Here is a 25,243-nt window from a genome sequence, read left to right on the forward strand (position 1 = left end):
AATTATCGCTATCCACAAATAAATGCTTTTAACATCATGATAAAAGTATTCTTCATTTCAATGTGACAGATATTAGGGATTTTAAATGACATGTAAATATTGAAACATACATGATCAGAGACAGAAAGACTGTTTTTTCTCTTGTTAGCTCTGACATATAAAGAATGTAACAATTACAAAGCACAGTTGTTAGTTTGGGTGTGTCTTTTTTCTCTCTCATTTCCTCTGTCCATGAAGTTTTCATTATATTCATTATATGCTTATGAATAGATTCATAAAGGAATAATGCATAGGTGTACGCAAGAGATGCTGCAATGATCAGGGAAAGGACTTTACATTTTATACCTTATACTTACTGTATATATTGTACATTTTTATGTTATGTGGTTTTATTTATTTAATTTAATTTATGGCTAGTTATTTATTGTTGTATACCACCCAAAGACACATTGTTTGAGTTGGGCAGCATCATAGAACTCATAAGCAAATAAATAATACATGAAAACAGCTACTGATTAATAACTCACAATTGTGATTGTATGCCACATCAATCTTTATTCTTAATTATGAAAACACAAACTTGGATTTTTTAACTTCACAGAAAGAAACAAAAAGAAAAATATACTTTAATACAATCCAGAAATCTCTTTTTTATTGTTTTGTACTAAATTAATATCATTCTTTGAACCTGTATATTTTCTAATTTTAATCAATTCGTATTGGGGGTTTTTTGTGTAAAATAATTTTAATTCAGTGCTCATATTCTTGAAGACCTAGGCAGTGAAAGTGCTTGATTTATAATCTCTCTAAATCAGAGATGTCAAACTGGCGGTCCGGATGCATCACGTGCAGGCCATGCCCACCCAAGCTCAGTGAAGAGAAAAAACATCGTGAAACATCATATGATGGCAACATGACGCGGCGAGTTTGACACCTGTGCTTTAAATCATTCCTACAAAAAATGCAAATCAGAATTTACACAGCTATTAAGTAGCCAAAAGTAGTTTGGGAATCTCTGTATAAGGAAATTACTTGGCAAATATTGAATGCCACTTCAGAACATCTTCTGTATATAATTGCAACTGCTGCGTGTCACATAATGAAAAAAACCTGAATACTCTTTACACCACCTTGATGACTTCGGAACTATTGGATTATTCTTATTTTCCTTATGCCAAAAAGCAAAAGAAGATGAACCACAATTAGCTATCTTACTACGAGATCTGAAGAAACTCTACAGCTAAGCGTAGCTACTTTCAAACAAGGAAATTCTCTTTTAATATGGAGTGAAGTGATTTAAAAAACTTTACGTTCCATGAAGATGTTCCTATTATTTAGCAAATTTAGTGTTCAATATTTCTTTTCAGCATTAATGAAATAATGGAAATACCAATAAAGAAGAATATTGAGAGTTCAGTGTTGAAATGAAGTGTCCTTGGTGCTCTCTGATCTTGGTTGTTTTCTTGTGGATACTATTTCATTACCCAAACCAGGTAACATCATTAGTAATGAAACATCTGCAAGAAAACAACCAAGTTTGGAGAGCACCAAGGACTCCTCATAATGGAAACATTCAAGTACTTATTCTGGATAGATCCTTATTTTTAACTTAAGGTAGGGGATGATTCTGCAAAGGCACTCTCTGTGTCCTCAAGGATGCTTGATTCCAGATACACAAGTCCCAACAATTAAAAGACATTGTGCAGCTCTTTTCCTACTTAATAGACTAGAATGAAAAGTGGATTTATAGATCAAGGCTTCCAAAAGATCAGCCAAATGCTTTCTTAAATCTGTTGATTCTCAAATTCTCCCGCATGCCAATTGTTCCCATCTAGGTGAGAACAACTGCTTTCCTTCCCAATGCAATGAGTAGTTTTTAAAAAGTTCAACATAAACAGGCATACAGGTAGGTAGTCTTCAACTTACAACCATAACTGAGCCCTAATTTTTGTTGCTAAGAAACACAGTTGTTAAGTCAGTTATACCGATTTTACAACTTTTCTTACCACAGTTGTTAAGTGAATCACCACATTTGTTAAGTTAGTAACATGATTGTTAAGTGAAACTGGCTTCCAGATTGACTTTGCTTATGAGGAGCTCACAAAAGGTGACTCTGGGACACTGCAAACCATCATATAAATATGGGTCAGCTACCAAGAGTCCAAATTTTGTTCACTTGGTCGTGGGGTTGTTGCAATGGTTGTGTTAAAAAAAATGCTATGTCATTTTTTTCAGTGCCTTTGTAACTTTGAATGGTCACTGAATGAATTTTTGCAAGTCAAGAACTATATTTTCTGTCCTGGTCTTGTAACTGAAGCAGAACCTGCTGCTGCTTCAGTTACTCTATTGGTAAGATTGATTTTGCAAGCAAAATGCATAATCAAGTGAAGGGAATCCCAACATGAAATATTTTAATTACATATACACTGCAGCAATAGTCTCTATGTCTATTAACCATCTTTTTAACAAAATGTTTCACCTTCTACAATAGCATTTCCCAGCCTGATAACCTTCATTGAACAAATGTTTGAACAAACCTCCTGCACTGAACAAATGTTTTCCAGAATCCCATAAATATTTTAACTGCAAATGAAGAGGACTGCAGTCCAACTCACCTGGAGGGCACTAGATTGTGGAAAGATATTCTAGGTTTTCAATAATTGCATTTTGAGACATAACGGGAGTACAGATTGAGTTTTAATAGCCTTACCATCCAAAACTCTATCCACGGAATTCATTTTATTAAATAATTCCTGCTCACCTTCCATTCCACTCTTAGGCTCTCCACTTTCCTACCTATTCATTCCACATTTATGTAAAATGAGTAAGAGCATGTTCTTTATTTACCTGCCTGCTCTGGAAAGTTCTTTTACCAATACACAAATTTGAGTCTGAAGGTTCAACCTTACCTTGTAAAACCTTTCTCCACAGTAGCCAGAAAAGAACATCAGATCCTTCTAAGTACTTCCTCAGAGAACATGTGAATGAAGCAACAGGAAATTGCTTACACAGTTTAAGCAAGTGAGCATCTCAACTGTTCTAGTGCCTGTAGAATAACCTTTGCAAGATGGATCTATGAGATTTGCACCTCTCTCTGAATTTTCTAGGTAGCCATGCAAGTACCACGGTTAGGAAGACTGCTGCAGAGCTGGGAGAAAGAAAGGAAGGAAGGAAGGAAGGAAGGAAAAGAAAGAGGAAGGAAAGAAAGGAAAGGGGAATGGAATGGAAAGGAAAGAAAAGGGGGGAAACTATTGGTGTGAATGAAACATCAAGTATTATGCTGCAAAATGTGATGACCCTTTTGCTCAAGGATTATTGAGTATAATAAAAAAAGCACACCAGTGTGCCTGTCCTAATATTCTCTTCCCTGTCCTAATATTCCCTTGTATTCGTATTCATAATCATGTATACATAATCATGTTTATATTAATATCTGTTGTCTAATTCATGCTTTATAAAATAAATAAAATAAAAAATAAATAAAATAAATAAACAATATGCTTTGCAACTTTCCTATGCTATTATTCAAACTGGCATCTCTGAATCTCAATGCTTCATTGACATATCTAGGTAGGAATATGAGAAAAGGAGAGGTGCAATATAAATTTGGAACTGTGGAAGAAGATCATACAAAGAAACAGAAGGTCTTTTAGATAAGCCTCTTATTTTGCAATTTTCCTGTATTATTCGTAGAGAAATTTACAATGCAATACTGCTGTTTTCCATTTGTAACTCTCCTGTGCTCCTATCACTGTTTTTTTAAACATATGCACTTACCCTATCCTGTTAGAGATGAAAGCATAGAATTGTACATTTCTGCTTTTAGCTAATAGCATTATTAGAAATATATTTAAAAGGATTAAAGTAGAAGATCACCAGAACAGGTACTTTAGCACAATAATGAAATAAGCAGTAAGATTTAGAGGAACCGCATTAAAGGCAGCAATATAGAGATGTAAAGATAGAGATGGGGGGGGGGGGGAACGGACAGATGTCCAGACAGAACTTTGCCTTTCTACAGTTACTCTGACTCATAAGTTACATGTGATCCTTTGGGGAAAGTGTGGTCACAGCACATACACAATCCTCTTGGAAATGGTTATTTACATACTGTGTATATGAGGTCTTGTGAGTGTAATCAGCCCTAAAATGGCCTTGTATGCTCCTGGAGATGTTCATTTGGGGGAAAAAACCTATGCACGATCAATCACCGAGATGAAATCTATGTTTCTGGGATGGTATGCATTTGATTAATTGATACTGAGAACATGGGACAGGTCAGTGATGGGATTCAAATTTTTTTACTACCGGGACTTCCGGATGGGCATGGTCTGAGACGAGTTGTTGTTTTTAACAGCTCCAGATCATTGGCTGAGTTAAGCTGTCTAAACAGTATCCATCAACTGTTTGACAGTTTGATTATCTCTTCTGTTAGTGCCCCAGTCCGTCCCTGGAGAAAACGGCTCCAGGGTGGCACCTGGGCATAACAATCAAGGGGGGTCACCCACGAAGCTAATCCTAGAAAGAACTTGAGGACGCGAGATCTCTCTGGGTGAATGACATGACATGACCACTTTATTATGTAGCAAGGCTGAATATATAAATTTTCATACGCAAATGAGGTTTTCAAACATTGCAAATGTCATTGGTTACAAATTATGCATCTGGACCAATAACAGAATTAATAACTGCGTGTTTCCTAAGTTTCACGTGTACGCCCTAGTTTAGCTGTTTTCAAGCAAGTACAAAACAAGCAAATTGTACAGGTGTCAAGAACAATTTGTGGTCGGCTACATCCGTCCTGTGTGGCTAGATGTGCTGTCTAAACCATTTCCTATAGAAGGAGGCATGCAAAGCATTAGGACAAATTACAGTGCTTACTCTTATCAGACTATGGTGATTCTTAGAAATAAATGCCACTAAATTAAATGGATGACCAAGTAAATGTTATTAGTAACTCTTAAATATTTGGGCCACTTACTAATCTTTTCCAAAGAAAGGCATTCTCAGAGAAATAGGATAGCAACACTCTTCTCCAGGCATAGGAAAGGAGGTGAGAAAGCTGTGTTTGGGTAGTGCTCCATTCAACTCCCCCCCCGAACATAAATCTGGGGGTGGAAGGTGTGAGCCGCCCTGCAACCCAGTGAATTCTCCGCGTCAAGGACTTTTTCTGCCTTTTTGCAGAATGAAGGCATACGTCCACCCTCAGCTCAAGGATTGATTTATTACTGATTCCAACATGGGCAGACTAGTACTGGAGAACTTCTTGATTTATTACTAAGCTAAATAGTAATTGCTGGACAAGCGGCTTGCTTGGATTTAGTAATTGGGTGGAGAAGATTAAATGAGAAATGGCCTCTAAGCAGCAAAAAATAAACGCCTCTAAAAGCGCTGGTAATTCACCTGCTCTGGGAACTAAATTACAGTCACTACTCCCCCACCAACCCCCTCCTACCCCCACAGGGGAACCTTTGACTCAAGAAATACTGCAAAAATAACTAAGTGTGACCTTAGCTGAGGCTTTAAAAAATCATGCAGCTGCGATGGAAATTAAAATACAGGATCAGGAATCAAAGATAAATTGGAAGATCTTAATTATTCCAATATAATAGAGCCGAGGTGGCACAGTGGTTAGAGTGCAGTACTGCAGGCCTCTTCAGCTGACTGCTATCTGCAGTTCAGCGGTTCATATCTCACCGGCTCAGGGTTGACTCAGCCTTCCATCCTTCCGAGGTGGGTGAAATGAGGACCTGGATTGTTGGGGGCAATATGCTGACTCTGTAAACCGCTTAGAGAGGGCTGAAAGCCCTATGAAGCTGTATATAAGTCTAACTGCTATTGCTATTGCTATATTAACCTGGTAACGAAAATGGATGTGGTCCAACAAAAGGCTGGTGATGCAGAAAATGAAATTATAATGTTGCAGTATAGACAGATGGAATTTGCCTTAAGGATAAGAGGCCTCAAAGAGAAAAACCAAGAAAATTTGAAGCAGATTTTCTCAGAAGCTTTTGATCAATTGATGGGACGGTCAGGAGGGATTTTTGATTGGCAGATTGACAAGATATATTGTGTTAATTCCTGGCTCGCCAGACAAAAGCAACTCCCAAGAGACATTGTGGTGTATTTTGCTACGAGAGATATGAGGAATTCGATATTGCAAGAGTCTTACAAAACTAAGCTTCAAATTGGGGGTCAGGAGGTGACTGTTTTGAAGGAAATACCACCCAAAATGTTGAGATCGAGAAAAGACTATGCCTTCTTAGTCAATGAGCTCAGAAATCGTCAGCTACAGTTTCAGATGGGAGGCCCCAGCCGGGTTAGCAGTTACTTATCAGGGGCAAAGATATCATCTTAACTCAGTATGGAAGGCTCAAGATTTTTATAATAATATACTGAAGGCTGGACATCCCCCCCCCAGGACCTAGAGAAAGAGAACAAGAAGGACAGGATACACAGCAAGCTACCCAAGGATCACCAAGGCTGGATCAACTTCCTCTCTCAGAACTAGAAGGAGCGAAGGAGCAAAGACAAACCCGCGCGATTACTAGGCGAATGGAACAAGAGTTAAAAAAGCAACAAGCTTTGCAACAAACACACGTTACCATCGAAGAACTCACAGGTTTTAGTAACAGAAGCAGTGGGAGGAGCCAGGCCGAAAGCCAAACTACAGGATTTCCAGATGGCTCTTAAAAAGCTTCAGGGAGCTAAAGATGGCAACTAAGTTCTTAACCTGGAATGTTAACGGTTTAAACTCCCCAGAGAAAAGGAAGAAAATAAATCATTATTTGAAACAACTTAAGAATGACATAATTTGCCTGCAAGAGACTCATATTAGATCAACGGACCAGAAATATTTGATCAATACAAGACTTGGACAACACTTTGTAGCCTCCGCCCCAGGGAAGAAAAATGGTGTAGTTATTTACTTAAGAAAGGACATGAAAGCTGAATTAATTGAAGCAGATTCTCAAGGAAGATATATTGCAATAGAACTGGTATTAGAAGGGAAAAAGATGGGAATATATGCTCCCAATCAACAACAAGACAAATTTTACAAAATGCTCCATACTGTTAATACATTGGGACTATAGATCTTGCATATTATTGGGTGAGTAGAACAGTGTTTTGGATACCAAGAAAGATAAGAAGGGTCTCCTGCAAAATATCCAAACGCATGTATCAACAGGATGAGATTCAAAAGGTCTTTCGTGAACTTTTCACAGGATTGTATATGAATGACAAAATACAAGGTTCAGCTATAGATAGATACCTGGATAAAGAAAAAATACTCATAGTTAATGATGAGCAGAGGGAGAGATTGAATCAACCAATAAATTCGGGAGAAATTCTTCAGGTAATTAAACAGCTAAAGGTAGGGAAAGCACCAGGTACAGATGGTCTGACAGCGGCTTACTACAAAAATTTACAGTTAGAAATGGTAGAACCCCTTAAGGAACTATTTAATAAGATCCAAATGGAAGGGAAGGTACCCCCATCTTGGAAGACAACTTTCATATCCCTGATACCTAAAGAAGATCAAGATCCTAGTCAACCAAAAAATTACAGACCTATATCATTACTTAACATAGATTATAAAATTTTCACTAAAATACTAGCGAATAGGTTAATGTTGGTTATTCAGCAATTGATTCATAGTGATCAAACTGGTTTTATACAAGGGAGACAAATGAGAAGTAATGTAAGACAAATTGTTAATATACTGGAATACTTGGGAAAGAATAATCAAATCCCTGTAGCGCTTATATTTTTAGATGCCGAGAAAGTCTTTGATCGAGTGAACTGGCAATTTTTAATGAAAGTAATGCAAAAAATGCAAATAGGAGAACATTTTTTACAATCAATTAAAGCAATATATCAGGAACAATCAGCACAAATTATAGTCAATGGAAGTTTAACAGACCCATTTAAAATTGAGAAAGGTACAAGGCAGGGTTGTCCCCTATCCCCATTACTGTTTATCATAACCCTGGAACTATTGTTGAATAAAATACGGGGATCAGATGATTTACAGGGAATCAAGATTAGGCATCAAGAATATAGACTATGTGCATTTGCTGATGTTTTGGTTATAACATTAACCCAACCACAGGAATCTAGCAAGGTTTTAATGAATATGATTAATCAATATGGCCAAGTGTCCGGATTTAAAATAAATTTGGGGAAAACAAAGATGCTAGTTAAAAATATGAACACTAATTAAAGGGAAGAATTAGAAGGAATAATAGGATGTGAAATAGTTAAAAAGGTTAAATATCTAGAAGTCTATATCTCAACCTCAAATGGGAAACTATATAAGTATAATTATGAGCCACTATGACGCAACATACAGACGGAGATGAAAAATTGGGAAAAATTACAATTATCTTTGTTGGGAAGAATAGCAGTAGTGAAAATGAATGTTCTACCTATATTTTTATTTCTTTTTCAAATGATCCCAATACTTAAAAAGGACGCAAATTTGCTAGAATGGCAGAAGGGCATTAATAAATTTGTTTGGGCAGGGAAGAAGCCGAGAATAAAACTAAAAATAATGCAAGATGTGCGTGAGAGAGAAGGTTTGAAATTGCCAAATTTAAAACTATATTATGAAGCAGTAGTTTTATCAGTAATCAGTGACTGGATTAACTTAATAGATGATAGAATACTTAATATAGAAGGGCACGATTTGGTATATAGTTGGCATGCTTACCTGCTATATGATAAAAAGGTAGATAAGAATTTTAAAAGTCATATTTTAAGGAATGCTCTACTGCGGGTCTGGAAAAAATATCAATACAAACTAAACGACAAGATACCTATGTGGGCAATTCCTAGACACGCAATAGAAAACATAAATATAGTACAAAGACAGGATGTAATCACATACAGACAGCTTCTCACTTTAGAAAGAGGTGTATTACAATTAAAACCCTTAAATGTACTAAAAGAGGAAAAAGTAATTCAAACATGGTTTCAGTATGGGCAGTTACAGGCCAGATGGAAAAAAGATTAAAAAATTGGTTTTATGCAAAATGAGGATAATTTACTAAAACAAATTAGGGTTCAATTCCAATGCATATAAAGAGATTATATAATGTATTAATAGAAATGGATTCAGAAACAGAATTAGTTAAAGACTGTATGATAAAGTGGGCACAACATTTTGAAGAACCAATAATGTTGGATACATGGGAAAAGATATGGGTAAGAAATGTAAAATTTACACAAGCCCAAAATTTGAGAGAAAACTTTTATAAGATGTTTTATAGATGGCATTTAGATCCTGAAAAACTGGCCTCTATGTATCCGAATTTACAACCTAAATGCTGGAGATGTGATTGTCTCGATGCTACATACTATCATATATGGTGGACTTGTAAAAAGGTAAAAGCATTTTGGATAAAAATATGGTGGATTATGCAAAATGTTCTTTAAAAAAGGATAAAGTTTACCCCTCAGTTATTTTTGTTAGGTATAATTACTGATTGTACAGTTACAGAGACTAACTTGATTCTGCATTTAATAACTGCAGCAAGACTGTTGGTGGCGCAATACTGGAAGAAGGAAGATCTACCTACTATTCAAGAATGGACATTAAAAGTAACAAACCTAGCAGAGATGGCTAAAATATCAGCATATCTCAAGGATCAGTCAAATGAAAGATATAAACTGGAGTGGAGAAGATGGATTGACTATACTCAAAATAAATATGGGACTAAGAAATTCCAGATAGTTTATGACTGAAGAAACAAGGAATGATATAATCTGTTTAGAGTTAGCCTAGCAAAGAGGAGTTAAAGGTCAAATGAAAGATGATACTAACTTTTTTAAAGTTTATTTTAGAATATATTTGTTAAAGATTTATACCCTGTATTTATTCTGGGAAGTCCGGGGGGGGGGGATTGGGGGGGGAGGGGAGGGGGAGGGAGGTAAACATTTGTAAAAAAAAAATTTCAAAAATTTTCAATAAAAAAAATTACTACCAGTTCTGTGGTCGTGATTTGGTGGGCATGGCTTGGTGGGTATAGCAGGGGAAGGATACTATAAAATCCCAATTCCCTCCCGATCAGCTGGGACTCAGGAGGCAGAGATTAGATGGGGGCGGGGCCAGTCAGAGGTGGTATTTACCGGTTCTCCAAACTACTCAAAATTTCCACTACCAGTCCTCTAGAACTTGCCAGAACCTGCTGAATACCACCTCTGAGACAGATAAACATTTCTTCAACCAAGGCCTGCTTATCACAAGCATTTGGGTGGCATGAATGTTGTAATAGAAGGCCACTCACCAAACGTATGTTTGAAAAGAGGTGGTATTCAGCAGGTTCTTGAATTTATTAGTAGCACATGACAATCTCTTCAGAAGTGACTTCTCATTTGTAAAACTTTTTCTCCCTGTGTTTTTTAGAGCTAGAAAATCACTTTCTGACTGGTGCACAAAAATCATTTTGCTTTGTAAAACTTGGTTTCATTTAATCTGTGGTTTCAGTTTATCTCAACACCACACATCCGGAGCTTGCTAAATGCTTGACCAGCAAATAGTCAGTAATACTGTGACAACATTTTCAGCAGTGGACAACAATTCAGCACAGGCATGTAATATTTATTTGATTCAAAACTCTCTCCTTTGTCTCACTCAGAACTCTTTTGTCATTCCTATTGTTTTATTTGAATATCTATAGGGGCTTTTTAGAAAAAAAATGATTGCTCTCTTATTACCCTAGCTAGAACTTCTAGCATGCATAATATAGCCCATAACCAACATTTGACCTTCAGCTCCAGAAATTTAGAAGACGTTTAGTGTCTTGTTTATTTTCGAAATTGAGTCGAGATGTGGTTGTATAGTGTGGGAAAAGGAATACTGTATATTTATTGAAACAAAACCTGTATCTTGATTTCTGTGCTCCAGCCTACTGCCCAGTAGACACCAAGCAACCACCTAAATAGCAGCAGATAATTGTGGTAGGTCTAATATGTTTGGTGACAGCACTTTAGACTGTCTTAACCAAATATTTTCTTGTTATTTTAAAAAAATCTTAATTTTCAAAAATCTTATAATTAGGAAAAAACTCACACATCATGTGCATGGTTGGAGAGGCTTTCTTTTATTTAAACTTTTTAGATAGCTTAAACTTTTCTGGAATAAACAGTGCATACTTTATGCTTCGCATAAGAGCAGTGTTCTTTAGAGTCCTTTCACTGGGGTGAATTTAAATTGTGAAACAGAAAGTTTTAGAATATTTCCCTCCCCAGACTAGCAAAGAGTTTCTCTCATTTACTCTAAAAGATCGGGAACAGGGAAGCAATTGAAGTCTGCATGGAATGGCAGACAGGAATAAGAGAGAAATGTTTGATTATGTATTGTGGAGAACATAAGACCATTTACCCAGATCATTCCAGATTCTGAAGTTATCTACATTACCTGTACCGCTATCTCCTATATTGCTATAGTGTTGGCCAGAAGGCTGGCTAGATACAAGAACCCATTGTGAAGAAGCTAATGTCCACACAAGATCAAGGAAATTCTTTTATTTCTGTTCAGAAGCAGAAGAAGACACTTCTGAGTTTCACATCCAAGGAGCACAATAAAAATCAGGTTTAGTTTTTTTTATACAATTTACCACTGGAAACTGAAGTAAGAGAATTGCCAATTGGTTACAAAGTTACTTGATGTGCACAAAACAAAGTCATCCCATAATATTCTATTAATTAGTTAATCCTACTTCATTATCATATACATTGACTACCCCTCAGTATATTTTTTATTATGCTAATGATAGACTTTGCACTTCCAGGGATTCTTCTCTGGACACCTGTAACCATTGCTTAAGCTAAATTCCATGTCACCTTCCTTGAATCCAGTAATGGGTTTGCTTGCAAGGTGTCGTAGTTGAGTGACACATCTACAACCTGTTAGTCTATACAGTAGACATTTGTGGTCAGCCTATGGAGTGTTTTTGGTCGCCCCCTCTAGCTCTTGCTGGCAGGTGTTAAAATTGTCCCCTAGTAGGCAAAGGACAACTAATAGTTCTGTCTAAAGTTAATTCATAGCTTACAAAAAGCTTCTAATTACTTATTAATAAGCTAATAAAAACTAGGCAAATTTCCACTGTGCATGCAGTAGGAAGCACAGGATATTTTTGTTATCTACAATGCAGGTGGAACCAATCATATCGGCTCTGCCGTTCCTTTGGACTATTTCAGCAATGTCGAAAGGAGGGATCTGCTGCTTGGGTAATAGTCTATCCTCCATATTAATCTACCCAGTGCTGGAGAGGACACTCCAGCTTTGACCTCTTTCCAGAGCATGATATCTTTTGAGACTGAAGGATGCTGATGCAATGCAATGCTACATCTTCTACGTCAACACCAACAGTGGTAGCCTCATTTAGCCTAATACTAGGCTGTGCCATTAATCAACAAAACACAAGATTGTGGAAAATCAAAGAGTTATATAAGGTCACCTGTTTAAATTCCCCCATTTAAGCAATCACAGAATTTTAGTAATCCCTCTGGGATATTAATTATGAAAAGATGGAACTTGAGAGGACAGCATCTCTGGTTCAGATCAAAGTTCAGAAGGACTTCTCCTAGCTAAAAAAATCATACATATTAAAGAATGAAGAGCTGCCATGTAAGACTCTATAACAGGAGAATGGAAGTCAAGTAGCCCTAAATAGTATGAAACACACTGCATCTTTTGTTGCATCTTTCTCTGAATAGTTTCTTGAGGAAAATATATTTCTGGTTCAGAGATATGCCAATTTACAGTTTAAATTATTTTGGATGTATTATAATTATTTATGGATTCTATGACAGCATTCATAGAAAATATGGGACAAATTATGAAATAAGTTGAAAGTTGAATTACTGCACTTTGTCAATGACATGTTAGGATTAAAATCATTCTTTAGAATTGATACAAATAGAGAGACTATAGAAAGATGTCCAAGGCAATTCTTTCCTATCAGAACTGCCTAAATTATTTACAAAGCACCTTCTATCAGCAGAGGGAAGTACTGGTTGATTTAACAGATGTTCCAATATTCAACCAGCTTGTGCCTGCAATTGCACTTGTGGTCAATTAAAGCTTATTTATAAATGAATTAAAAAAACATCTCCCCCCACTTCCTCAGTATGTGGGTGAGGCTGGGACCATTAAATCCAAATTTCTGTTAAAACCAAATGCATGTCATGTGATTAAAGTTAGGTCATTTGTGTAATAATTTGATACAAATGGGTCCATTTGCAATAAAACCTGTTTAACAGACAAATCCTTAATGGAGATGAAGTCAAAACTAAATGTAGTTTGATTATATGCAAAATCTATTCAGCTGCAATCCATAAGTCAAGCTTTTATATCAAAGTAGGTACAGTTCTTAATACATTGCTTAGGGAGCCACTGTCCTCAACCACCATATTAAAATAAGAAAAGTGATCAAAATTAGGGGAAGGAAGGAAATAAAAAGACCAATCACACAACTCAGAGAAATTTCTTTTCAGAGAAATAAACGGAGCTTTTAACAACAACATTAATAGCATTCCCAGAGCAAAGCAAAATGTCATCTCTACAGTTTTTGATGTATCACCACAGAAGATTCCAGGTTGTCCAGACAAAGAATTTTTTCAGTTGCCTTTTCTTCTGCCAAGCAAGTTTATTACAGGGTAGTTGAAGTGTTACCAGATGAAGATGAAAAGCCTGATCCCCTCCTATATCGAATCAGGATCTCTTTGCTGATAATACCTTGTGAGACCAAGATCTTGAGGAAGTTGTTCCGGAATTTCTGTCCTATGAAGGCATATATGATGGGGTTGATACAGCAGTGAGCAACTCCCAACATCTCGGTAGCTGACAAAGCATCATCAATTCTGTCTCGAATAGAGCAGGTCTCCTTAATGTAATTAACCCTCAACAAAGTATCAAAAAGAAGGGCGATGTTATAAGGCAGCCAAGAGATCACGAAGACCAGCACTACGGCCAAGATTACTTTCATTGCCTTCTTCTTTTGCTTATTTTTTGTCTGGTAGAGTCTGTGCACTGTTATTCCATAGCAAATCATCATGATAGCCAAGGGGAGGAGAAAACCAAACACCTGAGGTAAAATTCTCAGTACTACCCTCCATTTAGTTGTTTGATTCCCACCAATGTTCTCATAACAAACCCTGTGTGGGGAAATTGAGACTGTAAAAACGTCCCGGAAGCGGATCACAGGAAGTGAGAAGAGGAAGGCAAAGAGCCAAATGCCGATGCAGACAAATTTGACCCAGTGCCTCTTCTGAGTGGCTGCCCGAGTAGCATAAACGATTGCCAAATAACGATCAAAACTGATAAAGGCCAATAGGAGAACACCGCTGTAGAAGTTGACTTCCTTCAGGACTGAGGCGATTTTGCACATGAAGGTGCCAAAGATCCACTCATGAGCTCGATACACAGCCCAGATGGGCAAGGTGACTGCAAAGAGAAGGTCGGCAATAGCCAGGTTCAGGAGATAAACATCAGTAACAGAATGATTTCCTTTGCTGTAGCTCACCACCAGAATCACCAAGGAGTTGCCCAGCAGGCTCAAAATGCAGACTAGAAAATAGATAAATGCTACAATATATTTCATTGTAACTGTTGTATGCTGTAGTTTGCAAGGTTCTGTAAGTCCATCTAGGTAATCTGGAGTATCATTCAAGGAATAACTATAGTTATCTAGAATGCCTGAAAGCACAATATCGTCCCAATTGAATATGTTGTCCCCCATCTTGAATCTTGCTGTAGATCTGTGTAGAACATGAAGCAAAGACAGGTCAATAACTTTTTTCTAGACAAAAGGGAACCTCCTGATCATAAAGTGATTCTTTAAGGCATCCAACAGAGATCAAAATTGGTCAAAAGAAAGTTAAGCTAATAGACTTTGAACATGGCACTGGGCATACACAATTTCATATAGTTGTTAAAATTGCAGAATGCTCATCTCATGAATGCCACTGGCAAACCCTGCCTCTCTGTTAATGATGCTAAGCCAGTGTATCATCTAGGCATCCAGCATAAATATGTGCAGGATGTAGGCACATGTGTGAAGGATGACTTCTACATGACCAAGACCCAGCTGAAATCACAGATGACTGCAGAAGGCTGGGTTTATTTATAGCATCATAAATGAGGGCAGGAGAGAAACACTGCAGCTTTTCTAGATTCCTTCTATGATATCCTGTATGGTCAAAGTAAAAGATCACTCCAAAATACTAAGGTAGTTGAAGGGAGGTATGGAGAGGCTGACTAAATGAGACTGAGGCAGGTTCCTTCCAATAGGAAAGCATATACAAGCTCTGCAGAAACTCAAACTTGCAAATGAAAAAAAAAATTCCCCCACCACCCTCATTTTTGGATACCCTGTAGCTGTTAAAAAATCAGCTCAGTGGCTGAACAAAGAAAACAACATGGGATCCCATAGATCTGGGATTGATTTTAGGTTTTTAGATTGATTTTGGTGCAAGGATGTTATCACAAAACACTTTAACATCAAGGTAAGGAGCTTTTAATGATGTGTTGTGAAACATTACACCATCTTCATTTCCTCAGTCTGACAGAGTTTGATTGACAGGTTTAAATTGTGAAACATGCATGATAAGAGACACTACTTAGAGAAGGACTGTCAATTTTGGCTTCATTCTGACATATAACAATTATAAATCATAGTTGTTTTGGTGTGTGTTTTTTTTCTTTTTTTCCAGTCTCTGATTTTACCAGACTATGACATTTATTGCTTATATAATTATTATAAGTAGATTCATAGGCAATTGATGCACAGGGGCATGCAAGAGGCATTGCATCAGTTAGGGAAGGCACTTAGGGAAGCGCAGGGGCAGCACAGAATGCATAGGGGAGAGGGTTGGGCTACATAGGTTGGAAAAGGTACCCTGAGGTTCCATCCTTCCCTTCCCTTCCCTAGACATGTAGCCTACTGGATAGGAGAGGAAGTGAGGGATTGAGAGATTGGCTGGGAAACTGTCATGGAGTATTGAAAATCATATGACCACAATAGCAACACAGCAGTGTAGAAACATCCAATAGCACTGAAGAAGACACAACACCCCCATTTTTCACATCCTCAAGAGTCATAGGTCCTGGATTTTGGTATATTCTATAAGTCAGCCCATCTGAGGTACCTCGGTTCAAAAATTGTTGCCCTATGATGCACTATTTTGCCTAGTTAATAGTCATGAAGTGGGAGTTTGACAATTGATAAGCCCATGGCCATTTAAGATCTTTCATAAGACAACAAAGTCCTGCAAGGAAGTCTAAACTATACGATAGCATTTCCAACAAAAGCATCCAGCCAAGTTTTTCCCATACAGTTTAAGAATGGAAAGGTCCTAACAATCCTTTATATTTTATATTTATATACTGTATGTTTTAATGTTATGTGGGTTTTTTAAGGTTTTGGCTAGTTTTTTCTTGTTGTATATCACTCAAAGCCACATTGTTTGTGTTGAGCAGCACTATAGATCTGGTAAATCAATACACACTAAAACAAATGAGGGTTCAATTCCAATGCATATAAAGAAATTACTACGCAAATATTCAATGGCACTTCAGAGCATCTTCTGTACATAATTACAACTGTTGTGTATCATATGATGTGGGTGGGGGGGACTGAATAGCTTTGTATAATATCTTGGTGACTTCCAGAGATATTGGATTATCCTTATAACCCAAAAGCAAAAGATGAACCACAATCAGCTATCTTACTATGAGATCTGAAGAAACTCTACAGCTACTTTCAAACAAGGAAATTCTCTTTTAATATGGATTGAAGTGATTTTAAAAACTTTATGTCCCATAGGGATGTTCCTATTGTTTTGCAAATTTGGTGTTCAATATTTCTTTTCAGCATTAATGAAATAATGGAAATACTGATGAGAATATTGCTAGCTCAGGGTTGAAATGAAGGGTCCTTGGTGCTCTGTGAGCTTGATTGTTTTCTTGCAGATGTTTTATTGTGCAAGCCATCATCCATAATGAAAAGTCTGCCATGGGAATTGAAGAATAAAGACAAATTAGAATATTATAAGATCTGGGACAAATTTGATCGATGGTTCGAACTAAAAAGGAATGACCCAAAATAAGCAATGACTAAGATTTATAGAATGGATATTAGAATTATGTATGAAACTATAACAGTGAAAATGTATAAGATAAAAACAAAGCAACATGGTTGGAAAGATGATATTTTTATATTTGTAAATACTGAATAGACCAAATGTAAATAAGCATGATGGTTATAATGTATAACTTTATATCTTGTACGTATGTATGGCAAAGACTTTGCCAGGACTGTGTCCAATGTTTTAATTTGTGTTCAATAAAAAACTTAAAAAACGCATAATGAAACATCTGCAAGAAAACAATCAAGCTCACAGAGCACCAAGGATCCTTCATAATAGAAATAATCAAGGGCTTATCCTTGGAAATCCTTATTTTTAATCTAAAGTAAAGGTTAATTCTCTATCTACCTAAGGATGCTTGATTCCAAACACAAACACCAACAATTAAAAGACATTGTGCAGCTCTTTTTCTACTTAGACTAGGAAAAAAAAGTGGTGAGAACAAAGGTGACAAGCCATATTCACCAAAGAAGCTGGTTCTGGAACTACCCTCATCTGGAAGATTTCACTGCTGCTATTTACTGCCACAACATCATGCAAATTCTTTTCTTATTCTGTAAAGAAAGCTTATTGAGTTCTTGTTTTATTAAATTTATATTGTGATTGTTTTGACTCCCATGTCTTGCCTTGCTTGCATTAGCAGTATCATTGATGTTTTATATCTTTGGGAAGGATTGAGATAAGGATCCTAGATTTTGCCTTCATGCCAGCTTCTTAATGGGATGTGAGCTCTCAGGCAACTTGTCTTCCTCAGCATGATATCTTCTAAGGTCCAGATTATAACTACTATCTTCTGGATGTATTTGATAAATAGAGAACATAAACAATCCAGAAGATAGTACATAAGAATTGTTTAAATATTTGGCTTTCTCCAATCAGATATTAAAACCAGACAATATGACCAGACACTGGAAATGATACGATTTGTAGATCAAGGCTTCCAAAGGTTTTCTTCAATCTAGTGGCTCTAAAATACTTCCAGTGGCCAACAATCTCCAGATGAGAACAATAGCTTTTCTTCTCAATGCAATGAAGGATTTTAAAAAGCTCAACAGAAAAACATGGATTCGTCATTATAAGCCCAGTAGCTTTTCCCTTTCTCTTTTTCCATCAATTCTCACCCCTGCTGCTTTTTCAATTAATCTATTGGTAAGATTGACCATGCAAGCAAAATGCATAACCAAGTGAAGGGAATCCCACCTTATGAAATATTTAACACTTAATTACAGATTAATTGCAATTAATTACTATTGCAGTAGTAGTTCATTAGCCATCTTTTCATCAAAATGTTTAATCATCATTCCCAACCTGATATCCTCCAGATGCATTGAACAAATGTCTTCCAGAATCCTGTGTGATCTAAGTATTTTGGCTGCAGATGATGAGACTTGTAATCCAGCTCACCAGAAGGGTACTATATTGGGGAAAGGTGCTCTAGCTTTGTAATAATTGCATTTGGAGGTATAAAGAGAGAACAGCTTGAGTCTTTAATACCTTTGGCATTCAAAAGCCTGTCCACAGAATACATTTTACTGAATAATTCACACTCACACTCAATTTCACTCTTATCTGCCCAAATTTCCTGCTTATTCTTGATTACACAGTTAAGTAAAATGATCGAGAGTGTGTTCCTTACTTACCTGCCTGCTCTGGAGAGTCCTTTTATCAGAACACAAATTTTGATTCTGAACATTCAACCTTACCAGGAGGAACTGATCCTTGCAAAACTTCCCTCCACATTACTCAGAAAAAAACATTAGACCCTTTTAAGTATTTCTTCAGAGAACTGGTGAATAAAGCAACAGGAAGCTGTTCACACTGTTTAGCAGGTGGACATCACAGCTGCTCTAGTGCTTGTAGATTAATCTTTGCAAGATGGATTCCTGAGATCTGCACCTCTCTGAATTTCTTAGCTACCAATGTAGGTACTAGGTTAGGAAGATTGCTGTAGAAGGAAAGGAAAGGAAAGGGGAAAGGGGAAAGGGGAAAGGGGGAAATGAAATGAAATGAAAGGACAGGACAGGAAAGAACAAGAAAGGAAAGGAAAGGGAAAGCTATTGGAATAAATGAGACACCATCTATTTATGTTGCAAAAAGTGATGACTATTTTGCTCAAGGATTGCAGAGTGAAAACAATATGCTTTGTGACTTTCCTATGTTCTTATTCAAACTGGCACTCAATGCTTCATCTCTAGGTGGGAAGATGAGAAAAGGCAAACTGAAATTAGGCAACAAGCAGCAATATAAACTTGTAACTATGGAGTTGCAGTTTGCCCCCTCTAGGAGTTTGCTAAATGCTTGACTAATACTTGGTGCCAACTTTTTCAGCAGTGGACAACTGCATTTAACATTTATTTGATTTAAAGCTCTCTCCTTATGGAAACTTATCAAAGAGAGATCCAACCTAGAACTAAGGAGAAAATTCCTGATAGTAAGAACAATTAATCAGTGGGACAGCTTGTCTTCAGAAGTTGTGGGTTCTCTGTTACTGGAGGTTTCTAACGAAGAGATTGGACAGCTATTTGTCTGGAATGGTATGGGATCAGTGATGGGATTCAAATAATTTAACAACTGGTTCTCTGCCCTAATAATTGGCTGGGTGGGCGTGGCCATTGTGGGCATGGCCAGGGGAAGTGACAGGCAGCACTCAGCCTCATGCCCCCTGAGACCAAAAATGGGCCCGCCCTAACCCTCCCCCCATTTTGGGCCTATTAGTCCTCCCTGCATCCTCCTGGGAGCAAAAATGGGCCACAGGGGTGGGGGGGAGGCATTTAAATTATGAAACTGAAATTTTTTACAATATTTCCCTCCCCAAAGTGGCAAACAGTTTCTCTGGTTTACTCTGAAAGATCAGGAATGGAAACACAGTTGAAGTTCATAGAACAGCAGAGAGGAATAAGAGACAAATGTGTGATTAAGTACTATGGGGAACATAAGACCATTCAATCCAGATCATTCCAGTCACCTACATTAGCTGTACCATTATCTACTGTTAGGAGGCACCGGATGTTTTCATTGCCTATGTCTTCTACTGGCCAACACCAGCACAGTGATCCCATTCAGCCTAATTCTAGGCCCTGCCAATAATTATAAAAACATAAGATTGTGATAAATCCAATGGTTATATAAGGTCTTCTGTCTAAATTAAGGTGAACCAGACGTCCCGATTTTGGCGGGACAGTCACGATTTATAACAATTTTTCCCGTGTCCCGGGGAATTTTAAAAAGGTCCCGATTTTCTGGCTTCATGTTGAAATCCCAGTGGATTTGCTTAAGAAATCCTAACCGAGGCAAGACAAAAGACACTCTGTCTAAACCCTCTCTCTGTCTCAGTACTTTCATTGAAGATAAAATGTTAAAGCAAGAAAATGGACCCCCCCCACCCACCCATTTTACTTACTTTTATAAAAGAAGGAGAATCCGGTCGAAGGTGCCCCTCTTTACCAATCTGAAAATCTGGTCACCTTAGTCTAAATCCCCCATCTAGGCACAGAATTTGAGTGAGAATGATAAATTATTCATGAAAAGATGGAAGTTTCAGATCAAAGTTCAAAAGGAGGGATTCTCTCAGCAATAAAATCACATACATGAAAAGAATCAAAGAATGCAAAGTAAGCCTCAATAATAGGAGAATGGAAGTTAAATGCAGTAGTCCTAAGGAATATGAGATCCACTATCCAGCTGTATATTTTGTTGCATCTTTCTCTGAATAACTTTGTTGAAGGAAATACCTTTCTGGCTCAAAGGCATACCAATCTGAAGCTTAAATTATTTCATATGTATTATAATTATTATTGATAGATTATATTATTTATAGATTCTAGGCCAACATTCACAGAAAACGTGGGACAAATTGTGGAACAGTTGAAGTTTCCACTTTCCAGTGCACTTTGTCCTGTGATGTTTTAGGATTACAATTGTTTATCAGAATTGTCCTTTCAGCACATGTGTATGAAGCAGTAACAGAGCTAGGAATAGAGAGATTATACAAAGTTGTTTAAGGCAATCATTTCCATATCAGAACTGCCTGAGTCATTTACAAAGCACCTTCTAACCAGCAGAGGGAACTGTTGGTTAATTTAACAGATTTTCAGATAGCAAGAAATGTTGTTGTTGTTGTTGTTTATTAGTTTTGTATGCCACCCACTCCCGAAGGAAGTCTATGGCTGATTGGAATATTGTACTAAATGACACTCACAAAACGGGGAAAAAAATTTTTTTTTAGAAAAATGTAACAATGGTTCCACTTTTTTCATTCATTGCAATGTATCAAGAGTTGGCTTCTTTTGTTTCTGAGCATCTCTACATTAAAAAATCAAATGAACAGAAAAATAAACCAAATGGATTTATTGTTCAGTCTGTGAATACTCTGTGCATGCATTTACATATAATATAAATGGAATTGCTGTGGTATGTTTTGCATGTATTGTGCTATGACCTCTAATCCAAGGGTCCCAAACCCCCGGGCTACAGCCCAGTACTGGCCCATGGCCTATTTGCAACCGGGCCATGCGAGCAGCAGGCCAGTGCATATGCGGGCGCATCTCAACTTGTGGGAGTGGCAGGCTGGCACACATGCAAATGCACATGCAGCTCAGCTTGCACAAGTCAAGCTGTGTGCACACTGGTCCCGTTCCCCTCTGTCCCCTCCGCTGGGCCGCCAAACAGCAAAGGTTGAGGACCGCTGCTCTAATCTATGAATTGTTATACATCTGTTAATCTTTAGAGAGTTACAAGTCTCCTCATTTCAGCTACAACAATGAAACATGTTCTTTTTAGTTTTAGTCATAATGATTTTAAAAATCATTATGCTAGACATGCCATGTTGAGAATATGGAATAGATATAAATCCAGGTTTTGACTGAAAACACCTTTGTGGCTCCCAGCACAAAAAAGCATTTTATAAAGGAGAAATAATAGGCACACAGAGAAATGATTAACATATTGTGAGATACTAGAATTTCATCACGGAGAAGACAAAATGAAATCAAGAGAACATCTGAAGGTAAAGAGAGATAGCTGTAAATAGTTTTTCGATTTAGTTATCAAAAAGATTCAAAGTAGACAAAAGAATTTACCATAGTGTATATTTTAAGACTGCTTTTGAAACAGAAGTGAGTACAAATAATGAACACGTGATTGTTAAAATGTATATACTTTTATTGAAATTCAAAAAGAACTAGTAAAATATATGATAAAGTGGGCTAATTTTTTTTGTTATAGTGTACAGTTGGAACAATGGGAAACTTTATTATTCAAAGGACTGAAATTTACACTATGTTTCAATCATAAAGAAAAGTTTATAAAATGATGCACCATTGGTATATGACATCAAAAAATTGTCTGGAATGTATAAAGGTATTTCGGGTCGAGGTTGGAAGTCTAAAAAACAAGAAGGACCATTATATCATCCATCATGCTTGGTGGATGTGTAAAACAGCTAGAAGGTTTTGCATTCAAATGGGTACACTGGTTCAGAGGATTAAAAAAATTAATATACAACTGAAGCCATATTTTTTTCTTCAGGATTGATGGATAAAAAGTTGAAAAAAAAGTCATGGAACTTACTTTTTTTTAAATGATAATTGAACCCAAATTATTGTACACAGAGAGGGAAATATCTGGCAACACCTACAAAGGAGGCAGGGACGTGCAGTCACTAGAGGCAAGGGAGGCGGGGCCTCACAAGTGTCCTGAGGGAAAGGAAAGAATTTTAAATAATTTTTTAAAAATAATTAAAGCCAGGGTAGTTGCTACCAGATTTCAAGTCACAGTGGCTTGGTGTCTGCTCTCAGTATTAACTAGGAGGAGGCCAGAGAACTCGGGGCCTCCTTTGCATAAGGAATTTTTCGCCTTTTAAAAGTTAAGAAAGGGTTAAAAAGCAAAAACTTTCATATGCAAAGGAGGCACTGATTCTCCCGCCTCCTGATCGGGGAGCAGCGAATCATGCCTTGGTTGAGCATGCTTACATTGGGCGGGAGGAGTCAGTTCTTCGAGCAAACTTCACCCCGAGCGGAAGGTAAGCGGAGCGCTGGCCGGAGGGAACGGCATGCTGCCTTTTTGGCCTTCAGGGGCATGTCAAGATAGACCTCGATGATCAAGGCTCGATCTCGACCAGGCGAACAGCAAGTGGCAGGGAGGGAGGGGGCTGCCTACCTGCCTGCCTGCGTGGAGTGCAGCTGCCCCATTTTGCAACAATTCAAAAAGCCAAAAGGGGGGAAACGCGGCAGGGAAACCCGGCTCTGGCGACCTAACAGCTGGGTACTTTCAAACACCCCAAAGCTTTCCAAAGCCCCCTCCCCTCCTCTTCCACAGCTAGCTGCTCAGGGCGAGCACTCGGTTCCTGCTCTTGCAGCCGGATGCAGTCGGTGGTGGCCCCTGTGCAAGCCGCGTGCAGGGCGGTCTGTCCACCGGGCGCCAGATCCACCTCGGCTCCGCGCAGCAGCAGGTGGTGTAAACAGTCTAGGTAGCCGCGGTTGGCCGTGATGTGCAGCAGCGTCATGAGCTCCTGCTCATAGGTCAGAGACCACAGCCCTGCGGAGAGAAGGTGGAGGGTCAGCCGCCTGAGCCATGGGGCAGCCTCTGGGGGTGGGCGGCCTTCCCAGCCCCAGCTCCCTACCCCGGCAGAGGGAGAAGGGGCAGGTTGGGAGTGGGACCTCCGCGTCCACAGCTGCTGCCCTCTCTTTTTCCGTGAAGCTGGCCGGCCCCACTCCGCACGCTCTCTCCCCATGCACTCAGCTGGTGGGCACTGGAGCGATACTGCTGCCACTCGTGGGAATCGCTAGTGTCGAAGATGGAGTTGGGGCCCACACCGCTCTCGGGGTCACTCAGGCAGCAGAGAAGGGTGCAGCCATCACCCGCCATCAGGGCCTGTCAGAAGGCCTGCGCCCCTCCCCGCGCCCTGCGCATCGAGATGGGTTCCATGGCTGCACCTCTTCCCCGGAGGGAGATGGACGATCTCCCCGGTGGTGGGGGACTTTAACCCTGGAATACCTGGCCAGGCACCTGGGGAAGGGCAATGTCTGGGCCGGCAGGAGAGGCGTTCAAGTGCGCCAAGGGGAGTTGGTGTGTGGGGGGGCTTCCCTGCCCAATCGGAGTGGCCGCCGAGCGAGTGCTTCCTCAGCCAGGGGACCGCAGGAGCTGCTGCAGCCCCTCCCTGGGGAGCACCTGAATGCTCGCCCTCTTCTCCCTCACGGAGCGTGCATGCGCTGGCCGGCGAGATGAGTGGGCCTCCACTTCAGAGCCCTGGCGGGAGGACTTTAAAGTCCCGACCCGGTCCCGTTCTATGGCGGATGCCGCCGGGGCCCTGCCGTCACTTTAAAGCCTATATAATATAGGTGAATAAAATATAGGTGTATAAAAACACGTGCGTATTCGAATGCAACATTGTGTTAAAATTTCAAAGCAATCGGTGAAGAACTTTCGGAGATTTAAGATTTTGAACAAACAAACATTTACATTTTTATTTATTTTATTTATATCTTGATTTAGCCATTTTGCAGGCTTACCATGGATTGCCAGGGCTGACAGACAAACCATGTTTTCAAGATTTTCTGAAAGGCTAACAGAGATGGAGCTAATCTCCCTTCAGGAGGAAGAATGTTCCAGGGAGCAGGAGCTAGAACAGAAAAGGTATGTCTCCTGGGTGCCATTAGATGGAACTTCTTCTCAGATAGGATCTGGAGCATGCCTCTTCTGCTGCTCTGATGGGATTGGTGGATGTAACTAGGAAGATATTCCCTCAAATAACCTGATCTCATATGTAGGGCTTTGAAGGTCAAAACCAGCACCTTGTATATTCCAGTTCCGACCAAGCAGTTCTGAAAAAAACTTGCATCCAGAAACCATATTAAAATCAAAGTCAAAGGAATGGATTTCTAAACCAATAAAGCTACATTCTTACATTGCCAAACCTTTATACTATATGCATAACTTGGTTTTATGAGCACCACTGTTCTGAGTCACAAAACAAGGAAGTGAAGTTGTAGCCAATGAACCATGAAGAGCTTTTAAACCAGATGCCACAAGATATCAGATGGGAATGCAGCCAACCTCTTTTCCTCCAGAAAGCAAAAGCCAGGGTCAAAGT

The 25,243-nt window shown here is 38.6% G+C and overlaps 1 protein-coding gene across 1 annotated transcript; it reads right to left on the reverse strand.

The window, feature by feature from the left end:
- Positions 1-13,587: 13,587 nt before the first annotated feature.
- On the reverse strand, positions 13,588-24,018 carry LOC148049422 (C-X-C chemokine receptor type 2-like). The gene is made up of 3 exons (XM_087703494.1): positions 23,865-24,018; positions 23,508-23,688; positions 13,588-14,766 (listed from the first exon to the last, which is right to left on the reverse strand). Exons 1-3 carry the CDS (start codon positions 24,016-24,018, stop codon positions 13,659-13,661), a joined length of 1,443 nt encoding a protein of 480 aa, XP_087559620.1. The 3' UTR covers positions 13,588-13,658.
- Positions 24,019-25,243: the final 1,225 nt, after the last annotated feature.

The sequence above is a fragment of the Thamnophis sirtalis genome, unplaced genomic scaffold (assembly GCF_051295495.1).
Source record: "Thamnophis sirtalis isolate CommonGarterSnake01/CBP01778 unplaced genomic scaffold, rThaSir2_p1.2 scaffold_1, whole genome shotgun sequence".
Classification (NCBI taxonomy): domain Eukaryota; kingdom Metazoa; phylum Chordata; class Lepidosauria; order Squamata; family Natricidae; genus Thamnophis; species Thamnophis sirtalis.